Raw genomic sequence first — 15,930 nt, forward strand, 5'->3', positions numbered from 1 at the left:
TGAAAGCAGTATTTGGTCTGTGACTTTACAGGAGGTAAGTTTATTTGTGTTTGTATGTATCAGCGGTGTTTGTCCCTTTTGGAAATGCAGTATCCTCCTTTTAAAAGTTAACCAGAGTTCACCACAGTGCCTTTTGTAACTGGAACGAGGAATCTGGGAAAGAGGAATCTCTTTATTTTACTGATTGTAAAAACTGAGCAATGCTGAAGAGAATAGTCAGTAAGTAAATTGTTAGTAGCGTGTAGAGAAAAGGCAGGAAGCTGTCTGTTTACACCAACGACAACTAGCAGGTCTGACAAGTTGGCTTATGCCAGGTTACAAAATGCTCTCTGTGATGTAAGTCCTGCTGTAACGAACCAGCTCCATCCACTGAACCTTATGCCATTGCAAATGGTATTTTATAAAACCCTGTAAATATTTCAGAGCCATTGAAAACAGTTGGCTACATATGAAAAGTGCTATTTGCTATTTTTGTCTTTACTGTGTAACGTTAAATTTTATTTAGACTTAAGCAGATTAAGAGTTTCCTCCTCAGGAAGGAGGCAGTTTTTCACTGCTAGATCTGGGGGGAGGAGCTGGAAAAGACAAACCATCTAATCGTGCATACTGCCCTGTGTGGAGGAAGAGTAAAGGTAGCCCAATAAGAGACTTTCAGCTGGAAATTAAAAGTATGGTGAATAAGATAAAAAAATCTCTTAGCTATTGACTGGATGTCCAAGGTAAGAGATCTTTAACTTACTAACAACGTGCCATGTAAATTCTAGTCTAAGAGGAGGATAGCGCATTTCCAACTACGTAGCTTGCTTACCCACTTGTCTGTGAATGCAAAGCAGGAACTTCGAACTTCACATTGTGCAGCTTGCTTTGCGGACACTGAAGCTTTTGGCAAAAGCATAGCAAAAATGTTAAAGTAAACTTCTTTCTGGTTTATTTTATGGAAGTCTTAAGAATTTGCAGATTTCTCCCTCTAAGCAACATCCCTATGAAAAGGTATTGGTGCTGCAGCACCTGGCAGCAATACCATCCTGATCTAGTCCCAGTTTTCAGGTGAACTCAAGTCACTTTCTGACAGCTGCTTGCTGGCAGAACTGTGTCTATAAAAATCAACATTTCCAAGATGGTCTGAACAAAACACAGAAATAAAGATACATTAGAGCATTATTATTGTTGTTGTTGTTATTATTATTGATACATTAGAGCATTATTATTATTATTATCATCATCATCATTAAAGACTGCAATTTGGTTTCCCACTTTAAAGTTTATATTATCCTTACAGAAGAATTTTACTTTTAAAAATTCCTTGTCCCAAACAGAATACAGTGCAATTCACATAAAAAAGATCCCCAAAGTTATGCGTCTTTTAGCAGTGGTTATTTTAACTGTGTTAAACAAAAGTATTTTACTTACAGTTTCTGTAACAAAACAAGTTATTTAAAGTACAGTCTTTTGGAAAGGAAACAGTTACTTTCCTGTACAGGGCAGTGCATGGTCTAGTTGCACAATAGGGTCACATTAAGGGTGGTTAGAGTATTTGCAGAGGTTGGGCTTCCTGCCACAAAGGAAGCTCCCACACAGAAGAGACTTTTTTAGTATCCTTTTAGAGCTGTAGTTTTCCTTTTTTGTTTAAGACAAGCATGCAAAATCTTCTTGCAACAGAAATGAAAATTGCAGTTTCATGGTAGTGAGTTCGGAAAGAAAAAAAAAAATCTGAGCGTAGCTGGTGAGCAGGAGGAAGTTGAAGACAACTGAATAATGTGCTTATGCAAAGAAATCACATTTTGTAGGAAGGCATTCACTGAACAACTCTTGGAAATTTTTTGCTATGTTAAGTGCTAATATTTATTCACTTTTACTGTTTTTTCTTGGAGAACATAAGTTACCTTTCAAGCGAGCACAGGTCCTTTTTGAAATCTCAGCATACAGGTTATTGTTCCTCCACCTATGAGTTTCCATATGAACTTGGTATTTTTCCTTGAGTTTCCATAGCGCACAGATTCCCTTTGCAGTCTCTTTTGGTATGAAAGATACACAATCATTGTGTGACTGAAGGCTGGCACATTTTTTGCTCTCTTAAAATCTGTTTGAAGAGGGCATATCTATCTGTCTCACCTTGCTGTGTTCTTCTGAAGATGAAGATGTATATTTTCTGCGGACTCCTGGAAGTCCACTGACCCACAGACGTCTTTTGAATATGATTCTGTTTCTCAGCCCTAGAACAATCACTGAAACTGATTTTTTAAAAAACATGAATTATTACTGTTCATCCTTCTCCTGTGTACTTACCTTCTCTAGTTAGCGCTCTACATAGTCATTTCTGCCTGTGTGGAGGGGGTAGGGAGTGTAGTGCAGCGAGGACCAGGGCCTGCGGTCTCAAAGTTCTGTATTTTGTGTTGCTGTGTATTGCCTGCTGAACAGGTTCTGGGCCTGTGTTCAGGGAGTGAGGTCCCCTCTCCATCTGGCACTTTTTCTCAGCAGGTGTCCTGGAAAATGTGCACTGTTGTCACCAGCACAAGTTACACAGAAAGTGCACAAATGGTGATACAGGTACGAGCTGTAGGGAGTTCCCTGCTGAATGCTGTTCTTTACCAGTCCCACAGAAGATGGGAAGTTGGCACTACATCATCTACAAAATGGACTATTTTTATGGATTCCTGCAGACAAAATTTTGTAAAATGGTGCAGGGCAGCTTTCTAGTTTCAACTGGAAACATTCTTATTAAAAGTATCTCTTAATTGGTCCCTGTTCACTTCTGCTGGGTGGGATGTTATTTGCCTCATTTCTTTTGATGATGAGCAAGCAGAAACCAAGAGCTTTTGTGGAGAGGATGGTGTTTACTTTTGACAGAGAAACCCTACAATCAGTGTGTCACTTACGCGACACAAACATACCATTGGGATGTAAGTGGAATTGCTGCATTTGCACTGCTGGCTTAATTCACTGTTGTTTCCCAGAGCAGCAGTCCTGTCTTAATGTGCACTCTTGCCTTCTTGGTGTTTTACACACACAATATACTCGCTTATTGCTCTTTAATATTGATAAGGATTAACTTCCTTTTCTGGCTGTTCCTTTCTTTCTGCAGAGGGAAAACCGCAGGCTCCAAGAAGCAAGCATGCGGCTGGAGCAGGAGAACGACGACCTTGCCCATGAGCTTGTAACAAGCAAAATTGCCTTACGGAATGACCTGGACCAGGTAATGCTAAGAGAGATGGGTCCAGCTCAGGCTTGGCAACATCAGTTTTAGGAGCCCTGCTTTATGCTCAAGTGAAAGCATGAACACAACATTAAAAATATAATTATTTGTGCCTTTATTTTCCTAACAACCTCACTCCTAGTTGGAATCAGAAGGCTGGATATCCATGTGCATGCAACTGTAGGCATTCACAGTGGTGTCTTGCCAACCCTGACTGTACCTTCTCTGTTGTGGATTGTTTTAGAAAATGTAAGCCATAACCTTTAGGCAGATACCAAAGAATGAACATTTACTTGAGAAAGCTATCACTTACTCTTCAAAAGACTTAATTTCAAGGCAAGTTGCTTTGCAGAATGTCTACCACTTTATGTGGATCAGTACAGCCACCAAATTCAGTGATAATGAAGTGGCATGGCACCAAAAATTAGAAGGGCTCCTGGGTGTCCATTGATAACTGCTTTTGTTTCCCATGAAGACTGGAATGTAGAGGGCAGCAGCACTCAGAACCCTTTATCTCAGAGATGACTGTCAGAGAACTAACTACACATTCAACCGTCCTTTTTCTGGAGTGTTTTATGTAGCATTGATAAATGCCATAACAGCTATTATTAAGGTACGAAATACAGGAGAGCCATACTCCACACCTCCTGATTAGTGCCTTGCTCAGAGGGCTGTAGTGGCTCTTATAATGTAAAATCTTTTCCTGCAATGGCCTCTCAATTTGATTTCCCATAGTTATTTGGCTTTCTTTATCTAGCCTCAGAATTGTAAACATCATTGACCACAGTTGTGCAATTTGTATTTCTGTTTAGGCAGATCCTTGGCAGTTAGGCTCTGCTGATTTGGATCCATGTGATTCTAAAAATATGAGCTATCTTGGTGAGCAAACGCAGGCAGAGAGGCGCCTGGCATGATGGAGCGGGCAATCTCATGTGAAGGCAAAAAGCAATGTGTTGAGGTGCTCTATTTTCCCCAGGAATAGCTGTACATAAAGCAGCTTTATGTGTGCTGCTGCCTGTGCTTGTTTTTTCTCAAGTATCGTGACAAGGCTGCCAAGCACATACCTTTGCCAGTCCCGTTCCTTGCTCCTCCTGCATTTTAGCAGTCTTTCTGTAGATGAGAATGGCTCCATGAAGTTTTCCCACACCCCACCTCAGTTCACTGGCACCGAGAGAAAAACTGTGCTACTGCACTCCTCATCTGCAAGGACAGGTGATACTGTACACCACTGCAGCTGCTTGGAGAACCTGGAATGAACACATAAAAGGAGGAAAGATCTGTAGTTCCTTCAAAGCATACCTTAAACAGGTCTTTCATCAAAAAAATCCTTGTAATCCCTGAGTTCTTTTGTTCTAAAATGTCAATCTTACTAATTTCACGTTCTTTCACTGCTTGTTTTCCTTTCTCCCGTACAGTCATATACAAGCTAAGCAATGCAGGAATCCTCAATCCGTGTCTTCAGTTGTGGCCCTGGTAGAGCTGCTTCTGCTACCCACAGTCACCACTATCACCCTCATTAATAATTAACACTGTGGCAGACAGATAAGCTAATACCACCAGCAGTGGTAGAAAACCAAACTGCATCTCAGAGGGACAAGTTCTGTACTGTTATTTGTTGTTTACAATGCCATTTTCCCTCTTGTATTTTCAGCAAACTAAGTATTATTTCACCACAACCCTTGCCTGTTCTAGCACCTAGTTACTGAATAGAAGGAGTGGTGTGATGCAGTGTGCATCTCCCAGGTGGGGAGGTCAACAGAATATATCCAGACATTGAGAAATACGTTTCTCTCCTGGTGATTGGTGAGGATAATGCTCACAAAACCAAAGCATTCCTAGTATGTTTCACCATAAGCTCAGCCTTTCAAAGAAAGAAGAAAATTAATATTCTCCAGTATACACACAGTATCAAGTTTCTGCAGGTAATACTTATTTGCACTGATAAACAAACCATTTTATCTGGTGGTCCCCTTTGTCTCTTTTATACTTGTCTTTGCCTGGACGCTTTGTAAGATTCAGTGCAGGCACTGGACGTTTTCTACAATATCTGGTTTCCCCACTTACAGATACAAAAATGGAATGAGTTATCTGAAGTTACGCAGGACCTAAATCATGCTGCCCCCACCTAGATTAATATTGTTCCCAACAAAAATATTCTATACATCACTGTTTGTATTAGGTTTGTATTGGGACATAGTATCTATGCTTAGTTGCTATCTGGGCATAGGTAAACATTTGGCAAAAGGGTCCTCTTGCACAGTTGTTGAAACACGGTGAAATAAATTCAAAAAAGCTACTTGAAAAGTGAATTTCATACAAAAAATAGGTTAGGTGAGCCATCAGAGGGCAGGAAAAGGCAACACTAGAACCTGAATCTGCAGTATTGCTGAGATGTATATACCAATACGTTTGTATTGGCACAGATAACATCTGGTTTACACCACCTTTTCTAATTCTAGGCTGAAGACAAAGCGGATGTTTTGAACAAGGAACTTCTCCTGACCAAACAGAAGCTAGTGGAGACTGAGGAAGAGAAACGGAAGCAGGAAGAGGAAACTGCTCAGGTAAGGCATTCTCCAACTTTTACCATTTAGCAAGCAAACGCAAGCAAAAGGATATGCAGAGAAGCATGAATGCATTGCAATTGCAGAAAGAATTTTGTCTTTAAAATGCAGTCACAATTAAAAATTTACAGTGCCAGGGTAAATGTTTTTTTAAAAAGTATGAGTTTTAGTGTTTTTCTTTACTTGAGTTCTGAATGTTCAGTTTTCCATACCTTATCCCCTTCCCAGTATTGTAGTAATCATTTTCACTGGCGGTGCGCAGTCGCAACTAAGGAGACATGATCAGGCCTCTTTTATTTACCTAAACAAGGAGCTGGAGGAGGTGTTGCCTTATAAGAGGCCATTCTGGATTCAGCTGCTGGTTCACTGAAATAAAGCTGTGAACGTTCCTGTCTGAAGCTAGAACCAACAGCAGAACGGAGTTGGGGGTTGGGAGAATTTTGCTGGCTAGACCTGGCCTCAGACTCATTTGAGAAATGTTCAGTCTTAGTTCTTTTAATCCTACATATCTAACATGCTGAATACTGACACACATGAAAATATGTTTCAAAAGTGATACCCTGATTTTTATGTTAGCCGTTTGACAACAGTGACTACAGCAATCAAACGGTAATTCTTTGTGTGTCTCTGAAATGGAGGTTGCCACGTTCTGTTTGCTATAAAAAGGCAGTGGAGGCCTTCTTCCTACTGAGAGGGCTCTCAAAGGTTAGTGGTTCCAAACGGTGGAGGAATGAGTTAGCTGTATTTTAATGCAGCGCCACAGACCAGAACAGGTTTTTTTCTCCTGTTACAGAGATGAGAGTGATAGTGCTGAGAGATTCTTCTTCCTTTTCCATCACCAAACAAACAAATAATCTGTCTGTCCAAACCTGCTGTGACAGTGTGCAGCACCGTAAATGTGACAGTGTGTAGCACTGTAAAAACTGAGTAAATCACACACTTGTCTGAAGAACTGGAATTTGGTAAGAAGCAGCTGTAGGATTGTTGTAAACACAGCAAGACTTTGAGAGAACAATCCGAGAACAGTTTTGAGAGAACAATTTTGAGAACTTCTTTCAGTGTGCTGTGTAACTTCTCTTCTTCAATTCCTAGCTGAAGGAAGTCTTCAGGAAGCAGCTAGAGAAGGCAGAATCTGAGATCAAGAAAACCACAGCCATTATTGCAGAGTATAAACAGGTACTGTTATAGAGACACTTTCTCATGTTTCTTCTTTAAACCTGTTCTGAGCGCTGAATTTTCAGAGTTGCAGATCTCACCCTTTCAATAAGATACACTACGTTTCAGGCTTTCAGAGAGCAAGCATTGTAATTTGTCATAAATCTTTTTGTGGTTTTCCTAATAGCTCCTAATTTAGGAAATTGGGAATAACCTGTCTTTTAGCTAGTTTTAGTACTGTAGGGTGAATGCTTCTTTACTCTGTGACATAATGCAGTATAAACATTATAAACCAATTAATCCATAAAATGTTCCGGTCTCCGTGTTCAGGTTCTGTATTGAATACTGCCATTTTTTTTCAATCTCATTATCAGCAGCAGTGGATTTGGTAAGGGGGAATGCATGTACCTGAGTGAGGCAGAATTTAAGAAATATTGGCTCTAACAAAAATCATTGTTAAAAAGCACAGGTTATATTTCAGTACAGTAAACTTTAGCTAAGAGACTGCTTTCTCTGCTCCAGATTTGTTCCCAGCTGAGTACCAGGCTGGAAAAACAACAAGCGGCCAGTAAAGATGAACTGGAAGTTGTGAAGGTGAGAATGATGCCTCAACATATGGGATGTTCCTAATGCAAGTATTGCTAAATGCCAGGGATACAGAACAAAACGTGAATTGAAGTTTAATGTAACAGCAGCGGCGTTCACCCAGCTGCACTGATGGCCCCACATGCATTTTTCATCAGATGTAAACAATGAAAGGGTTTATTTCCCTTCACGGTTCTTTATCTTATATCAGACAGGGTGGAACTGTCAAACTGAAGTGCATATAGTACTCCAGTGTGCACAGTGGAGGGGTCGGAAATGGCCAAATTGGACAGTGTTTATATTTGGGGTTCTGTAATTTAAGCAGAGTTGGTTTAAGTAATTGGCACAGCTTGGGCCATCCCCACAATTTCCACAGCAGTTCATCTCCCTCCTCGAAACCCCCTTACCAGGAACATCTGGACTAGAGATAAATGTTTCCTGATCAGGTAATAATTCCATCCCTCTGCTTTGTCACTACTGAGCGGGCAGAATTATTTTCCCTCTCCTATAGCTTCTACTTGTCTCTTTAGTACTCAAGCTGAACCTGTTTTGTTGCTTTTTAGTGATGTTTTTGTGTTATTGATAAAAAAAATATTCTAGGATTGACATTCCTATAATCTTCTGAAATAGCTCAATATCCCATTTTAGTTTGTGGGAGCCACGCCAGCTGTGCTACATCTTCAGCCATGAGCAACTGGTTCACCTTCCCGGGTAGCACGAGAACCTCACTGCTGCGTGTCAGGCATCTCTGGCAAAAAGGGCCATCCCCTATGATGTTAAACAAGCACCAACAGGACAATATTGGCCCTTGCAGTGAGCACAGACTGCTTGCTTGCTTCTGGAAATATGGAAAAGCTACCTGGCATTCTTTAAAATATCACAATCTGTATTAATTCAGTCAAGTGCTTTTATGGAAGATGAAAAGCCCCTACAGTGTAATTTACTCTTCTGATTGTGCTGGCATAAATACTGCAAAATATTAGAAAGCTTTGGTAGCAAGAGGGCTTGAGTAATTCTGATCGAGGAGCAAAGTCTCTGTGCTTAGAGCATGCTAAGTAGATTTTAGGAATTTTTATACTGGTTAATATACCCTGGAAATTGTTCATGAACTTCTCAAATTCTTTTCATGTCAAATATGAAAGCTGCAGTATTGGGTAGTTCGAGATTACTGACTGGAAGGCAGTCTAACATAAAAATGGCTCTTCCAGTAAGCGCAGCAACTCCAGTAACATGGATTAAAAATGAGCTTTCTGGGTATTTCAGGGTAAAGTGATGGCCTGCAAACACTGCAGTGAGATTTTCAGTAAGGAGGGGGCACTGAAGCTGCCTGCTGTAAGCATGGAGAATAAAGGCATAGAAGTAGATGATGAGAAGGATGCACTGAAGAAGCAGCTGAGAGAGATGGAGCTGGAACTCGCACAGACCAAACTGCAGCTTGTGGAAGCCAAGTGTAAAATTCAGGTATGTGGAATCCTACCTAGTACAGCAGGGCAGTCTCCTTAACCTTGTGCTCAGTCCAAAATAATTCTGAATCGTGCAAAGAAACTGTTCCAAAAGGGAGCATGTACCTGTACCACTGTATATCTGTGAACTTCCAGAATGATTTTCTGTCTTTAAAAAAAAAAAAAAAAAAAAAAAAAGAGAGGATTTATTTGTATATCTAAATATCTTCTGCTGTTTCAGCAATTTCAATCTGAAATCCCAGTGCCTGGGAGGTTGCAAGGAAAGTGCTGGATTGCAGGGACTGAGTTTGAGGATGCTTTTTTGTTAACTGGTTGGTTTTTGATCAATTCTGACTATTCTGCTTTCTTAGGAGCTGGAGCACCAGAGAGGAGCCCTTATGAATGAAATCCAAGCTGCCAAAAACTCTTGGTTTAGCAAAACCCTGAACTCTATCAAAACGGCCACAGGCACGCAGCCACCGCAGCAGCCTCAGCCACCCCTGCCACCCAGAGAGGGCAGTACATAGTTCCAGCCAGACCCGATACAAGAGCACAAAGAACAACACAACTGAAACCCTGGAGGATTCTTCCAGTGGTCTCTCCTCTTGGGGAAAGGACAAAAGGCAGGAGTGCAGGCTTGAAGTGAAATTCTTCGGTGTTTTTCATTCATTCTGATGTGACCCTTTTCAAAGGGGGAAAAAAATAATTCCTGTTTTATGTTGAATTCTTACTTCCCAAACTGCCTTGCTGAAAGCCACGTTCTGATAACTTCATACTTTTACACTTTATTTTATATGACTAGATGTTAAATAAATACTTCAAAACTAGGTCTTTAATACATGACTAATTATTCAAAATTATTTTTATCTTGCGTAGAAGGTTTTTTCTTCTTCTGGAGGAAGACAGAGAATGGAAAATGTAAAGTACTGAAGCATAATCTCTTCATAGAAAGCACAGTGTAACAAGTACTAGTGTGTGTGCGGGTGTCTAGGATAACTTACGCCCTGGGACCATCTCAGAAGTTTATCGCAGTGACTGCGTCCTGCAGAGAAGCACTTTTTGTAAAGCTTAGGCCATAGCAAAGATAGTCTTGTGCTGTCTTGGCACAATTGTTTATGAGCTTCCCTGATAATTTCTTAGTTTTGATTGTTTTTTTCTTCAGAAATGCAAGTAGTGCAGTTCTTTGCAGCATTGTTGTTTAAAGGCTATTTACAGCCAAACTGGAATTTAACATAAAGTTATCTAGTTCCCTTTTTTATTTCATGTTTATACTAAGAATTCCAAGAAATAATTCTTTCCACTGGGATAAAGGGAAAACCATTCAACATTTATTTGATGTTTTTGCTGAGAAGCAGAGTGAAGACCTTGCATAGTTTTGACCTTTTGTAAATCCTGTGCAATAAAGGGTAGGTTTTATGAATAGAAGTAATGAAAACCTTTCCCTGGGTCTATATTCATATTCTGAATTTGACACAGATATGAGGTATCAAATAAAAAACCCAAAAGGCTTGTGCTGCACTGATGAATAAAACATCACAGAAGCAAGATCTGTTTGCTAGAAGTATTTGGTTAGAAAATGCTACGTTGGTATTACTTATTTTTATAAAAACAAACATTTTCAAGTGGAATACAAAACATAGAATTTCCTGTGGGGTAGACTTCTCTGATGATTCCCAAGGCTGTCTGGTTCTTTTCTATCTCTTAAGGTAAGAAAATTCAAAAGCATTTGTTTTGACTGAACATAAAGTGTTTATAGAAATACTTATTTCATGGAAAATTAAACTATTGCTTGAACTGATGGAATATTTTTTTAATTATACCTGTCATGTCTAAAGATGGTCTTGCAGGTAAATAACATTGCTGGACTAAAGGTCATGTATTAATTGTTCCATTTACAAACTTGTTCCAGGGACATTAGTCTGTTTTGATCCTTTTTTTTTTAATTCTAAGGAATGCCATATCTTGTGAGTTTTGTACAATAAAATTTAATGATACCCATCTTGTGCTTTGTTGTCAAGCATAATTGTGAATTATTTTAAACAGGGTAGTACATATTTAATGTTAACTGTGCCAAAGGAATGATTCTGAAAGGCAGTCAGCTGTTTGAAGTAGAGATCAAAATATAATCACTATCCTGACACAACTATCCTGCAACAAAATTGACCCTTCTAAGAGTAAGGGGTTAAAATTTTTGAATATTTTAAACTGTACCTGCAAGAACAGTAATTATCTGGAAATATTAATACAGTGAGAAAAAAGGGGGGGAAAAGCTGAAGGAGTTTCTTTTGCAAATATTAACAAAGATCTTTTTCTCTGGTCACTTTCTTGCTAATATTTGCATAAATGTTTCCATTCTCTTGACTCTCTAAACCTAGCATTAGTCATTCACTTACCAGTTCCGCCTCACACTCAAAATGAACTGCATAATAAATTTGAAGTGACATTTAAGAATACCTGGTGAACATCTGGTTGTTACATTTGAGAGTACTGTGCTGATGAGTGACACTGACGGTTTGACAAGTGTCCGAATTTCTCATTTCATTTATCTTAAATTATACTTAGAAGTGGATTTAAAACCTTGAATGGAACAATGCAGTAATAATAATAATAATAATTATAAAAAAGGCTAAGACTGTGATTGCCTGAGCAGCTGAGTTAACGTAACAGCTCACTGCTGCTCAAAGTTCTCACCTCTCCAACTCCCTGTTGTACAGTCGTGTCCCTTGTCCTTCTTATGGCACTTACTGGAGATGATTAAAAACAAACAGAAAAGAAGATGTGGGTGGATTCTTCCCCCCCCAGTTAGTCTTTTGCCAAAGTAATGAGTTAAATCATCTCAAAGGGTCCAATGAGTGCAAGTGGATCACGTGAGTGGGACTTTCCCAGTTCATCAGAAAAGAACTGTTAAATAAACTCACCATGTTTCACAGAACTGGCTTTGACACAACATCGTCTTTCTCAGTGTAGCAGCTCTCTGACTTTGGAAGTTGAGTTTCTGTGACAAAAACATGTTTGCTACCTGCTAGCCATGATGATTTCACAACCTTGTAGGATGGAAGCTGGCTTATCAGCAAAAAAAGTTTCAGAAGGCAATGGCTGCATTATCACTCTTGGCAATGACATAAAGGCAGTAAACAATTTTCACCTTCCATCTGTAGATCCAAGGTAGCATCTGTAGCAGTGGCATTTGGAAGAGTAATATTTATGTGGAAACTGCGTCTTCTCAAAACTACTGAAAGAATAAGAAAATAGCTCTATGGCATTATCTTGATGAATAAGCATAGTTATATTCAGAAACAAGAAAAGGAGCGAGACTGCAGGATTAAACCATGCAAGCTAAAATTCTACCTGCTGACTATACATGCTATTGGTAAACTTAGCTTCCTGTGAGAAAACAAATCTGGGTTTTAATTAGCTCTTTCAGCAGTATGTGACAGAGCTACGTGCACATGTATCCCAGACCAACTGATCTGTCGGGGATAGCTGGCTCGTTGTTCTAGCTTTTCAGCAGGAAGCATCATCAAAGTCTCACTGAAACTGTTATTTTCGCGTGGCACTGGAACAGCTAACGTAGCTCGTAAGTTTGGAGTGATTCGTATTTTTTTCCTGAGTCAGTATTAAACTATGTGTCCACATCAAACATATTAAAAGTAACTTGAATTTCATAAATATATATGTGGAACTAAATCTTATTTTTTAATTTTATTGAGAATGCACAGTTCTGAAATAAAGCCTTTACTTTGATTAGGGACAAAGCTCCAAAGAATATTTTTAGTACAACTGTTTTGTCTTGTTGGATTCTAATCTGTTCCTCAGATGCCCAATATGGAAAAAAAAAAGTACTTTTTTTTCACCTTGAAAAGAAGTTGGTTTTACTTTGATTGTAACACTTTACAGGATAAATGAAGCAAGGCTGATTTAGTTACATGATACGTTAGTGAACTAGTCTTGTATTATCAAACTCAATATTCTAAAGTAATAGGACTTATTTCACTTAGTTTAACAAATTCTAAATGTACCCGGAGAGAATTAAAAACAACAAAACAGAAAATATCATGTGTGGTGTTAATCCAAGAAACTGCAAAGTCCCTGAGGTCCATATGCATTAATGCTTAGTAAAACCAGTCTCAGGAAAGGTAGTCAGCCATGTAATCAGTACCGCCACCTGACAAACACATCCTTGTCCTGCCCATTAATTAGTATATAATTTGCTACAGCTAAGTTAAATTGCTTACATAGGTAAGCAATTTTTTTCCTTGTTAGACATTTTAAAGGACTTCTTTTAGTTGGCCCTTGAAATTTCTTTTAAGATAGACACTTTCATCTGTGCCATTGTGTTAAAAACAACTCAAAATAAAAACAGCCATTGCCAAGGGGGGCAAGAGATAGGAAGTCAAGAACAGCAAGAATTCAGCCCCTTGACAAAGCTTGAAGTATCCCCTTGACTTCAGAGTCACGATGTCACTTGCTGACTCAATGTAGGAGTAAAATGACTCAAATTTAGGAGTAAACAAAAATCTGAATTTACTGGCACTTAAGTATCAAAACTTGGAAGCTACATAAGTCACGCTCTCTCCACAGTATAATGGTAGGGCTGTTCCCTTCCTTCTATTAAGTAGTTGGAGTGAAATCCTTGAAACTACTTGTATGTGTGGGAGAACTATACCTCTTATTTTGATTTACCATGAGACTCAGGGATAACTGGCATACTTCTGCATAATCTAATAAGCCTAAATACCTTTGACATTGAAAACAGAAACACTCTTATCTTATAATGCTGGTTTTCTTTCAACTGCGAGGGAAAACCTTGGTACATGTTATGTCGGAATGTGAAGATGAGGGCAGAGGTTTTTCTCAAGACTGAGGGACTGTTCTGGCTGACAAGCACGCCTCTGTTACAGCTGAACCCTGTTGTGCAAACAGCTGGCTGCACTAGACCTGTAATGCTGTGTATACCCAGGGCGGTGAGTATACACAGTGCCGGGCATCACATTGTTCTTGCAAACACAAAGGCTTGAACTAAATTATTTTTCTGTCTATTATGCTAATATCCTACTGGGAGCTGTCCCATTACCTCCTTCCAAGTAGTAATACAAGGGAGACACAATGAAGCACTCAAGTTAGGACCTTTCAGGTTAGGTTTGGTATACATCACAGCAGCCTTTAAAACTGGGCTAATCTAGAGATGGGTTTTGGGAAATTCAAAGAATTTGCAACTGGATAAATAATACTCAGCATTGATCAAGATCCTATCTTTCCCAAGTCAGAAGTCTACATAATTTATTGCAGGATTGTGACTTAACACGTACAGGTTAATCCTCCAGGATTACAGGGCTGTCCATTTCTCCTGGATTCCAACTGCTTTGCTACTGAATGTATTTCATGCTATTTTTACCTGAAAAAGAAAAAAAATATATGGTTAGAGAATTAGGACATTACTTCCTCTTATTTTCTTATTTAGTGGTACTTGCTTTTATTTAACCTGTAAAGGAATATATATGTATCTTTGGAAAACTATATCTTATATATAGAATAATATATAGGAAGCTGAATCACAAGGGGATAAATACAACAAAAGGATTTGGTATCATAAATTTCATTTGTGATTTGATACCACCAGAATCCTGGGCTGTACTAATTTCCTTTCAGTTTCTCTTATTTTTGTATTTTATATAATACATGGATGGAACTACCAATGCAAACAAGAGCAGATGTTCCAGATTTTTCTCCAGATCCCAATTCCCTCCTTCCAGTAATCCCTGAGTTTGCGCTGCTGCTGCTAACACTTTCAAAAGCTGAGCCAGGAGCTCTTTTAAGCTTTGGGAACTGTTGCTTTCCCATGGAAGAAGATTCTCTGGCTTCTCTGAACTGGGAAAAGATGGCACATGAATGCAGAAAAGGGTCTAACCAAGCATGATCCAGATCCCCCAGTGTCTGCCATTCAAGGGGGATTCACTTTAGCACATTGAAAACAGCAGCTTCAAAGCTCTGACTCCATTACAGTGAAGTTTTCCAGGTTTGAAGTTGCACTTGTTAACATGTGTGTGTCCCAAGTTCACAAATCCTAAAGAGTGAGGAAAAAGAGCATCATAGCAGTATCAGACTTTTAACTGAGAACAATTCGGTACTGCCAGTACTTGTGTAACAAATCCACGTATTATATAAAGTATAATATGGAAATATAAGTGTAATGCTTGTTATTAAAAGTGCAATTCAATGTACATGGTCACAACAAATGTTTACTTTTTTAATTGTTACAGAATTGTTTGGATCAGTACCTTGTTATCATTGTGTGAATGATGCCTTGTAAAATAAATGGAAATGCAAACAAAATGGGAATAAGGTGCTTATTTTCATAAGCCATTTACTTAAGAAACAGCTTCAATCTGTTTGCAATAATAAACAGCTGCTGTGTCAGGTTTTCTGATACAGTTCACTCCAGCTGGTTATTTTCAAGCAGCACTATTGCACTAGGACACAGTGACTTGGCAGACCAGCTGTCCAAAATGTGCGCATGCTACGTAGCTAATTCCAACCCATTCATTAGGATAATGCACTCATTCAAAAGGGGTAATCTGTTCCGCAGGAGTCTGACAGCCAGGTGCTGTGCTAGAGAGCTAACGGGTCACCCTGGTCCTCTGCTCCACATGCTAGTCTGAGGTTTCCAGCACAGAGAACATAGTAGTAAATATGCTTTTCTTGAAGGTTGTTGATATATAGCAATAGGGCAACAGGAGTTGTTGTTAGGGGCTTCATGCTTCCCTGAAGTACCCAAGAGGAGCAGGCAAGTGAGCCATGAGGCAGCATGCCTGAAGGGAGAGACATTGGGAGCAGAAGGAAACAGCAAGAAACTGAAAACTGACTCGTGTAACAGAGAAGCATGGCTGAGCAAGAACAGGACAGAGCAGAATTTACAGCAGTCAAAAGGATTCAAATGCTTTATAAAACCATTTTTCCATGTGAGCAATTGCTCTAGCATTTCTTTTTTATT

At 39.2% G+C, this 15,930-nt stretch overlaps 1 protein-coding gene across 9 annotated transcripts in view; it reads left to right on the forward strand.

Moving 5' to 3' along the window:
- The window catches only part of RABGAP1L (RAB GTPase activating protein 1 like), a 268,294-nt gene extending 253,022 nt beyond the window's left edge, over positions 1 to 15,272 (forward strand). For 7 of the 9 annotated variants that reach the window (XM_049808538.1, XM_049808535.1, XM_049808539.1 and 4 more), the window contains 6 exons: positions 3,083 to 3,193; positions 5,653 to 5,757; positions 6,850 to 6,933; positions 7,435 to 7,506; positions 8,761 to 8,958; positions 9,311 to 15,272. In XM_049808538.1, coding sequence (XP_049664495.1) covers positions 3,083 to 3,193; positions 5,653 to 5,757; positions 6,850 to 6,933; positions 7,435 to 7,506; positions 8,761 to 8,958; positions 9,311 to 9,466 — 726 coding nt within the window. In that variant the 3' untranslated portion in view covers positions 9,467 to 15,272. Of the gene's footprint in view, positions 1 to 9; positions 35 to 3,082; positions 3,194 to 5,652; positions 5,758 to 6,849; positions 6,934 to 7,434; positions 7,507 to 8,760; positions 8,959 to 9,310 lie in introns of all 9 variants that reach the window. The other 2 variants (XM_049808544.1, XM_049808545.1) reach the window with 1 other exon arrangement.
- The last annotated feature ends 658 nt before the right edge of the window (positions 15,273 to 15,930 follow it).

This window comes from Accipiter gentilis, chromosome 8, assembly GCF_929443795.1.
Source record: "Accipiter gentilis chromosome 8, bAccGen1.1, whole genome shotgun sequence".
NCBI lineage: Eukaryota > Metazoa > Chordata > Aves > Accipitriformes > Accipitridae > Astur > Astur gentilis.